Consider the following 10,387-nt stretch of genomic DNA (forward strand, 5'->3'; position numbering starts at 1 on the left):
ATTGGATTGTTTATCTTCCTTTTGTTAAGTTGTATGAGTTCTTTATAAATGTTGGAGATTAAACCCTTATTGGTGATAACATTGGCAAATATGTTCTCCCATGCAGTGGGCTTTCTTGTTGTTTTGTTGATGGTTTCTTTTGCTGTGCAAAAGCTTATTTTGATGTAGTCCCATTTGTTTATTGATTTATTGATGAGAGCCTTTATAAAGGTGTGAGGTGATATTTCATTGTGCTTTTAATTTTCATTTCTCTGATGATTAGTGACACAGAGCATCTTTTTATATGTCTATTGGCCATTTGTATGTCCTCTGAAGAAGTTTCTAGTAAGATGTTTTGCCCATTTTTAAATTGGATTGTTTGTTTGTTTTTTTAAAGTGTTGAGTTGTCTGGGTTCCTTATAAATTTTGGATGTTAATCCCTTACCAGCGGTATCATTGGTGAATATATTCTCCCATTTAGTGGGTTGGCTTTTCACTTTGTTGATTGTTTCCTTTGCTGTGTAAAAACTTTTTAGTTTGATGTAGTCCCATTTGTTTATTTTTTTCTTTTGTTTCCCTTACCCAAGGAGATGTATCAGAAAAAAAAATATTACTAAGAGCAATGTTAGAGAATTTACTGTCTTTGTTTTCTTCTAGGAGTTTTATGACTTCGAGTCTTATATTTAAGTCTTTAATCCATTTTGAATATTTCAGATTTTACTGCCTATGTTTTTTTTTTCTAGGATTTTTATGGTTTTGAGTCTTACACTTAAGTCTTTATTCCATTTTGAGTTTGTTCTTGTGCATGGTGTAAGAAGGTGGTCTAGTTTCATTTTTATTGCATATATCTGTTCAATTTTTGAACACTATTAAATAGACTGTCTCTACCCCATTGTATATTCTTGCCTCCTTTGTCAAAGATTAATTGACCATAAAGGCAGGCTTTACTTTGTGTTCTCTATTCTGTTTTTATGCCAGGATCATGCTGTTTCTAGTACCATGTCCTTGTAGTATAGTTAGATATTGGGTAGCATTATTCCTTCAACTTTGTTCTCTTTCTCAAGATTTATGATTCTATATAGGATTTTTTGCAGTTTCATGTTCATTTTTGGAATATTTGTTCTAGATTTGTGAAATATGCCATTGGCATCTTGGTAGGAATTACATAGTTTACTTTGGGTAGTATAGACATTTTAATGACATTAATTTTTACTATCCATGAACATAGTATATGCTTCCATTTATTTGTATCTTCTTCAGTTTCTTTCTTCAGTTGCTTTTAACTTTCCATTGTTGTGTCTTTTACATACTTGGTTAAATTTATTAGTACATACATATTTTTTGATGAAATAGTAAATGGGATTTTTGTGTGTGTGTTTTTGTTTGTTTGTTTTTATTTTTTTTTAGTTTCTCTTTCTGGTAGTTCATTGTTGGTATATAAAATGCAACTGATTTCTGGATATTTATTTTGTATCCTGCTATTTTACTGAATTCCTTTATCAGTTCTAGTAGTGTTTTGGTGGAATCTTAAGGGTTCTCTATGTACCGTATTACATCACCAGTAAAGAGTGGTAGTTTTAATTTCCAATTTGAATGCCTTTTATTTTTTTTTTTTGTCTGATTGCTGTTGCTAGGACTTCCAATACCATGTTGAATGAGAGTGGTGAAAGCCGACATCTCTCTCTTGACCTTTAGGGAAATGCTTTTAGTTTTTGCCCATTGTATAATGCTGGCTGTGGGATTGTCATATGTGGCCTTTATTATGTTGAGGTATGATCCCTCTATTCCTACTTTGCTAAGAGGTTTTATCATAAATGGGTACTAGATTTTATCAAATGCTTTTTCTGCATGTATTGGTATGATCATGTGATTTTTACCCTTTTTTTAAAATGTTATGTATCACGTTTATTGATGTGGATATAGTACCAACCTTGTATCCCTGGAATAAATCCCACTTGACCATGGTGTATGATATTTTTAATGTATTTTAATTTTTAATATATTACTGGATCTGGTTTGCTATTTTGTTGAGAATTTTAGCATTTATGTTCACCAGGAATATTAGCCTCTAATTTTCTTCTTTTGTAATATCTTTATCTGGTTTTGGAATTAGGATAATGCTGGCCTCGTAAAACAAGCTGGTGAGTCTTCCCTCCTCTTGAATTTCTTAGAATAGTTTATGAGGTATAGGTATTAATTCTTTTTTGAATGTTTTGTAAAATTCACCTATGAAGCCCTCCTGTTCAAAACTTCTGTTTGATGGGAGGTTGTTTTTTTTTTTTAATTCTTTATTACTACTGCAGTTGCATCAAGTGTAACCAGTCTATTCTGATTTTCTGATTCTTCCTGATTCAGTTTTTGAAGATTGTATGTTTTTAGGAATAGATCCACTTCATCCAGATTGTCCAATTTGTTGGCATATAGTTGTCTATGTTTTCTTACACATTTTTTTGTATTTCTTTGGTGTCAGTTGTTAATTCTCCTCTTTAATTTCTGAATTTATTTATTTGGGTACTCTCTCTTTTTTTCTTGATGAGTCTGCTTAAAGATTTGTCAATATTGCTTATTATTTCAAAGAAGCAGCTCTTAGTTTCATTGATCTTTTGGGTTCCTTTTTATGACTCTATTTTTAAAATTTCTATTTTAATCTTTATTCCTTTCTTTTTACTCACTTTAAGCTTTGTTTGTTGTTCTTTTTCAAGTTTCTTTAAGTGTAAAGTTAGATTATTTGAGATGTTTCTTATTTCTTGACATAGGCATGTAATGTGCAATTTCCTCTTAAGACTGCTTTTGCTATGTCCCATAGATTTTGAGTTGTTGATTTTCATTTTCTTTTATTTCAAGGTATCTTAAGAAATCATCCTTGATTTCATTTAAACCCATTCATTATTTAATATCTGTGTCTTTGTGTGCTATTCAGATTTGGGGGGTGGGGGAGGTGGGGGGCAGTTGGTGATTGATTTCTGGTTTCATACCATTATAGTCAGAGAAGGTTCTTGATATGATTTTAATCTTCTTAAATTTATTGAGACTTGTTTTGAAACTTGTTTGGTCTGTCCTAGAAAATGTTCTATGTGCCCTTGATAAGAATGTATATTCTGCTGCTTTATGGTGAAATGCTCTGATGATATCAATGAAATCTATTCCATCTGTTCTGTCATTGAAGGTCACTGTTTCCATGTTGATTTTCTGTCTGGAAGATGTATCTCCTGATGTAATTAGGTATTAAAATCCCCTACTATGACCATATTATTGTCGATCGCTCCCTTTATGTCCCTCAAGATTTTCTTTATATATTTAGTTGCTTCTATGTTGGGTTCATAAGTGTTTACAGGGTTATATCCTCTTTACCATTATATTGTCCTTCTTTGTCTCTTATTATAGCCTTTGTTTTAAAGTCTATTTTGTCAGATATAAGTATTGCTACTCCAAGTTTTTCCCCCTTTTTTATTTGCATGACAAATCTTTTTTCATTCTTTTACTTTTGCTTTCTGTGTATCTTTCATTCTGAGGTATCTTGTAGACAGCATATATATGAATTTTTTTTTTATTTCTTCAACCACCCAATGTCTTTTGATTGAAGCATTTAAGCCATTTTCATTTGAAGTGATTATTGTAAGGTACAAATTTATTGTGATTTTTTTTCTTTATTATTATGTACCTCTTCTCCTCCTTCTTCTGCTCCTTCTGCTTCTTCTTCATGAAGATCCTTTAACATCCTATATAATAAAAGGCTAATATGCAAATTGACCGAATGGCAGAACGACCAGTCGCTATGATGTGCACTGACCACCAGGGGGCAGATGCTCAACTGGTGGTGAGCACCAGAAGCTGGGCTCACGGCTGGCAAGCACAGCAGTGGTGGCAGGAGCCTCTCCTGCCTCTGTGGCAACACTAAGGATGTCCGACTGACGGCTTAGGCCCGCTCCCCCCGGGGAGTAGGCCTAAGCTGTCAGTCAGACATCCCCTGAAGGGTCCCAGACTGTGAGAGGGTGCAGGTTGGGCTCAGGGACCCTCCTCCCCCCAAGTGCATGAATTTTGTGCACCGGGCCTCTAGTTTATTATAATACTAGGTTAGTGGTAGTGAACTATGTTAGCTTTTTCTTGTCTGGGAAGCTCGTTATTTCTACATCAATTTTAAATGACAGCCTTTTTGGGTAAAGTAGTCTTGGGTATAGGTCCTTGCTTTTCATTACAGTGAATAGCATGCCAATGCCTCGTGGCCTGAAATTTTTGTTGAGAAATGAGCTGACAGTCTTATAGGAGTTCCCTTGTAGGTAACTAACTGTCTTTCTCTTGCTGGTTTTCAGATTATCTCTTTGTCTTTAAACTTTGCTATTTTAATTATTATGTGTCTTGGTGTGGGCCTCTCTGGGTTCACTTTGTGTGGGACTTTCTATGCTTCTTGGACTTATATGTATTTTTTGTTCATCAGCTTAGGAAAATTTTCAGCCATTATTTCTTCAAATAGGTTTTTGAAACTGCTTTTGCTCTTCTCTGTATATTGCGGAGGTTGATAAGCTGCATGTTGTTCCAAATATTTCTTAAACTGTCCTTCTATCAAAAAATGTTTTTGCTCCTTTAATTGAGTATGTTCTGCTACCGTGTCTTCTAAATTGCTGATTTGCTTTTCAGCTTTATCCAATCTATTGTTTATTCTTTCTAGTGTATTTTTCATTTCAGATATCAAATTGTTCATTTGCAACTGGTTCTTTTTTATGGTTTCTATGTTTTGTTGTTGTTTTAATGCTTGCTATCTCTTTTTTAAGTTATCACTAAGTTCCATGAACATCCTTATAACCATTTTTTTGAACTCTTCATCTGGTACAATGCTTGTTTCCATTTCATTCAGCTCTTTTTCTGGACATTTCTCTTGTTCTTTCATTTAGTTTGTCTTTTTATCTCCCCATTTTGTCTGCCTCTTTGTATTTGTTTCTGTGTATTAGGTAGATCTGCTATGTCTCCCAATCTTGGTAGGATGGTGTCCTATGGAACTTAATGGCACAGTCTCCTTGATCACCTGAGCCGGGTACTCCAGTAATATCTCTTGTGTATGTTATGTGAGCTCTTTTGTCATAATTGAGTGTTGAGTTTGCTATGGTCCTATTTTGTGTGTGTGTTTTATCTTCAAGTTTGCTGTCTATGAGTATTCATCTTGACCACAGTGTACAAGCTGCTATACAGGTGCTGACCATGTGAACCAGAATTTGCCTCAGCAGGATCTGATGCCTACTGAGATCTGCCTTTGGTTATGATACTTGTTAAGCTAATTGTATCCTGCTTTGATGTTGTCTGAAGTTGTCCACTGGGTGTGTCTATTCTGGTGCCTTTTGGGAGGTACCCTGGTCAATGTCAGACACTGCCTGTGACCTGCCCTGGGCAACCTTTTTAGAGCTACAAAGCAATCCAGTTTGTGGCTAACTCTGCTGGGCCTTGGTGTGTGTGAGATGGATCAATATGTGCACCACGTCTGGCTTCCACCACTACTGAGCCCGGGGACAGGTCAGCAAATGGCATAAAGGGCCCAGAGATCCATCTCTGCCAGCCTTCACCTGCCAGCTGCCTGTTAGGTTCCATCACTAAAAGAGCCTCTAGGTGGGGATGAGTGGTGCTCACCATATTGATATAGGTCAAAACTCATGCCAATGCTAGGACTGAGGCCGCTCAGCAAATGTCCCAGGTTATACTAAACCTAGCTACTCCCTGCCAAATGCCCATAGACCTTTGTGGTGGGGTGGTGTCTCAGGGAGTCATCAGAATGAGGATAGTAGATTTTATCAGGCCCAAACACACCAAGATTTGACTGTTAAAGGAAGGGCTCTGCACCAGTTTGTCATGCAAGGGGGAAAAAAAATGACCCTGTCCTAGTGCGACACAACACAGTCTGTCCTAGATCCTGCCCAGACCTCCTCGGCAGGGCGGAGCTGCCCGGAGTCATGGGGGTAGGATCACCTGGAGCCTAGAGAGTGGGGCTAATGTATCTGCTGTGAGAGGAGGCACTGGTCAGTTTCATGGGAAAGTGGGGGGAATGGACCCGCCACAGAGCCACACAACTCAGTCCCTGAGTCAGCTCATACATCTGCACCCTGGCCCAGAAAGATGACTCCTCAGCAGGAAATCCAGAGGATGGGGCTATTGTATTCACCCAGGCTGATGCCATAGGGAGAGGCGTCCTCCCCTGAGGAATGATGGCGTCTACAGTGTGGAAAAGGGACTCAGCACAGAGATCCTGGTGGCTGTCTCTTCAGCTCTCTCCCCAGAGCCATAAACCCCAGTCTGTCCTCATGGGACTCTAGTCTGCTTTACCCTCCCTCTCTCGGTACTCAGGGTGTGTAGCTGTGAACAAGATTTTGTGTGTTGGCTCTTTAAGAGTGTACCTGGTCTGTTTCTTGTCCCTATAGTTTTGCCTTTTCCAGATGTCATAAAAATGGAATCATCATATGTAGCCTCTAGTGCAGCCGTGGGCAAACTACGGCCCGCGGGCCGGATCCGGCCCGTTTGAAATGAATAAAACTAAAAAAAAAAAAAGACCGTACCCTTTTATGTAATGATGTTTACTTTGAATTTATATTAGTTCACACAAACACTCCATCCATGCTTTTGTTCCGGCCCTCCGGTCCAGTTTAAGAACCCATTGTGGCCCTCGAGTCAAAAAGTTTGCCCACCCCTGCTCTAGTGGCTAAATTTCACCCAACTTAATATATTTCAGATTTTTTTCAGGTTGTTGTATGCATCAGATCTTGTTGAATATTCCTTTTACCCACTGAAAAGTATTCTACTGTAGGGATCTACCAGTTTTGTTTTATTTTCCTTTTTACTTGGAAAGAATTATAGACTTACCTGGGGTTATTAAAATAGTTAAAAAGGGAGTTCCCCATATCCTTCCCCCAGCTTACAAGGTAATATCTTACAAACCAGGAAATTAACATTGGTAAAATACAGTTAATTTTAACTCATATTCAGTTTCACTTGTTTTTCCATGTTTTCATTTATGTGTATTTATAGTTTGTTTGTTTTTTATACACGACCCATATTTCACCACCACAATCAAGACACCTAATTGTTCCATCAGCACCAAGGAACTCACTCTCTCATGATACCACTTTATAGTTAGTCAAAGCACACACACACAGTCCCCCAAGAAAATAATTTCTTCTTCACCTCTATAATTGTCATTTTGAGAATGTTATATAAATAGCATCACAAACACTATGTAACTTTTTGAAATTGACTTTTTTTATTTAACACAATGTCCATGAGATCCATTCAAGTTGTATTTAATAATAGTTGATTCCTTTTTAATATTGGATATGATTCCAAGATATGGATGTATTACGGTTTGTAAACACTGAGCAAAAAAATACATTGTATCTGTTTTTCTTCACAGAAGCTGGGAGAAAAATCATAAGTATTGCCAAAGTAATGTTAGAGTTTAATTTTATACATGGTGAAATCGTGGAATTAAAAATGTTAATCTGCACAAATTTTCTTCTCTCTCATAGGAATCTTTGCTATAGAGATTTCTGACATGCGGAAAGATTCTTCACATCCTTGGGAAAGGTCAAAATGTCAATCTGATTTTTTTGCTATATGATTGCATTTATCTTTTGAATCCTTGACAATGTTAAATGTATATATTAACTTCGTGCCTCTGAATCTCTGTTCTCATGTGCCATATTGCAGTGATCAGAGATGACTTATAAAACAAAAATGCATGTGGCTCTTTCTACCCATACAGTAATAGTGAGTGTAAAATCCACTTACTTCACTATTGAGCACTGTTATGTTAACTATCCGGAGTAAATAAAGAAGCTTATAAAAAGAAGGAAAAGTGTTCTTTACAAAACTGATTTTCTTTCCTTTCTTGGTCTCTCATATAATTGGATGGTTTTTTTCTTTGTTATTTATCCTTTCTTGGCTGGAGAAGTTCTGCCAAAATAGGCACAGTTTACTGGTACTGGCCTGGGTCCCAATATGCCACTTTGGACCCAGCCTGACGTAAATTCCAGGCCATAATCTGACTTCAAAGCAGCAGATAATAGGAGTGTGTCAGGATTTTTAAAACCATAATATTGTACCACTGATTAACATACATTTCTGCAATTGTGTTTACCATACTATTTTTAGAAAGGCAGATGATGCTGTATCTGTCAAGAATGTAAGATTTTTTTAAATCTGTATTTTTAATAATGTTTCTTTAAAACATTAAAGTACTGCAATCAACTTAATTGCCATTTTATTTTTTTATTTTTTGCCTGTGGTAGGTGTTTGTTATATAGAGTAAGTCCAGTGATCTTTCCTCATTTCCACTAAAATTGCCTAAATCTCTTCCCTTTTCTGTCCATTGATTTTGAATTAAGAGCCTGAACACTAATGCATTTTACTAACATTAGCTATTTGTATTCTTGCCATTTATTAAAAAATATCTGTCATTAATAGTATTCATAGGATGTAGACAGTTTCTCATTGTATACAGTCACTATTCAGTATGACTACAGTAATGAAGGATAGGTTCCTGGTTTAGGTCTTGTTTAATCATTAACACTGTGATATTTTACCATAAGGCCATACTACATATTTACTTTAGTTTGATATTTAAAAACCTTGAGGTTTATTCATCTAATTAAAGACTCTCATTACAGATTGGTTTAAAAATTGAATAATTTAAAATATGATGTCCTTTTATAAACATTTTAGACTATAATACACAAAGAGTTGTTGGTTAAAAAAAGTTGTTGGTACTAATATTAAATAATGTATTGATAAATATGCAAAATTAACCTTTGTTAGTGATGCAATGACCTGAGCACTACATCATTACAACATTAATTTTAATCTGTCCACCTCCTAGATGACCTGACAAGGAGCTGAGTGTCACCTGTCACACATACTTTACATGTTGTATGTGGAGGGCAGTATGTCGGGAAAAGGGCATGAGATAAATAAGAATGAAGTATGTAAGCAAATATTTCCATACTTGATTAAAAGTATACTGTACTTGACTTGTGCCATTAATTACCGAATATTTAAAAGGAAAATTATTTGGTAAGTATAAAGGGGCCAATATTATCCAAAGGTAGGGAAACCTCAACTGTATTCTATGTTAAAACTCAAAGAAAAGATTTTTTTATAATCATATTTAAGGACATTCATTATTTTAAATCAGATTCATGTCATATGATATAAATATATATTAACCTATTGATAAGGTTGAGATCACCTAATGCAATAAAATGCACAATACAAAAACTATACCAAACATATTCTTTCTTTGATAACAAAGAAATCTGAAAAAGAGCTCTCAACTTTGAAATGTCATGTTTAATCCAAAACATCCATTCTTGCTGAAGTAAAGGTGTTTTGAAAGAGAATTGTTAACCCTCTGAGTTAAATATCTCACAGGCACTAAGTTTCAATACATCTAAACTAAATTCAACAATGTGTCCTCTTGCAGTCTCTACCCTTGTTTCCCACATAGACACTATGTCAGATGCCTAAATCCTTAGCCCAGATGCCATTAGAAGTCACTCCCTTCCCTTCTCACTGCACAATTTAGTCAACCTAAATGTCACTTCCTCCTACATATTGAAGAAATTAAAGAAAACCTAAATAGTGGAAATACATCCTATGTTCATGGACTGGGAGCCAAATATTGTTAAGATGGCAATGTTCCTCCCAGCCATCTTGAGATTAAATAGAATTCATTTTGAAATTCCAATGGAGTCCATCTTTTTTTCCCCCACAGAAATGAAAAAGCCAATCATAACATTCATATGGAATTTCAAGAGACCCAGAATAGCTCAATCATGAAACAGAATTAACAAAGTTGGAAGATCCACATTTACAATTTCAAAAACTTACTGCTAAGCTACAGTTACCAAAATAATGTAGTATTAACATGAGGATAAACAAAGATCAATAGAATAGATTGAGAGTCCAGAAATAAACCCATACTTCCATGGTCAATTGATTTCAACAGGGGTGCCTAGACCATTCACTGGGGGAAAAGAACAGTGCCTTTAGCAAGTGGTGCTGGGACAATTGGAAAACCACATGCTAAAGAATGAAGCTGGACCCTTACCACACACCACTTACAAAAATCAACTCAAAATGAAATATATACCTACATTTTAGTGCTAAAACTATTAAGCTATTCAAAGAAAACATACAGGCAAACCTTCATGACCTTGGATTTCATAATTGTTTCTTAAATATGACTTAAATGACAAACAACTTCCAACATAGATAAATTGGCCTTCATCAGAATTAAAACCTGTGCATCAAAAGACACTACAACGAAAGTGAATGAAGGACAACCAAATAATGGAAGAAAATATTTGCAAATCATATATCTGGTAATGGTATAGTATCCAGAATATATAATTTTTTTAACCCAACCATAAAAAAT

The 10,387-nt window shown here is 35.6% G+C and overlaps 1 protein-coding gene across 1 annotated transcript in view; it reads left to right on the forward strand.

Moving 5' to 3' along the window:
• The window catches only part of LOC102248012 (testis-specific gene 10 protein), a 123,562-nt gene extending 115,435 nt beyond the window's left edge, over positions 1-8,127 (forward strand). The window contains exon 19 of the mRNA XM_005862199.2: positions 7,482-8,127. Within this exon, the coding sequence (XP_005862261.1) occupies positions 7,482-7,506 (25 nt within the window). The 3' untranslated portion in view covers positions 7,507-8,127. The remainder of the gene's footprint in view (positions 1-7,481) is intronic.
• Positions 8,128-10,387: the final 2,260 nt, after the last annotated feature.

Source organism: Myotis brandtii, unplaced genomic scaffold (genome assembly GCF_000412655.1).
Source record: "Myotis brandtii unplaced genomic scaffold, ASM41265v1 scaffold1612, whole genome shotgun sequence".
Lineage (NCBI taxonomy): Eukaryota > Metazoa > Chordata > Mammalia > Chiroptera > Vespertilionidae > Myotis > Myotis brandtii.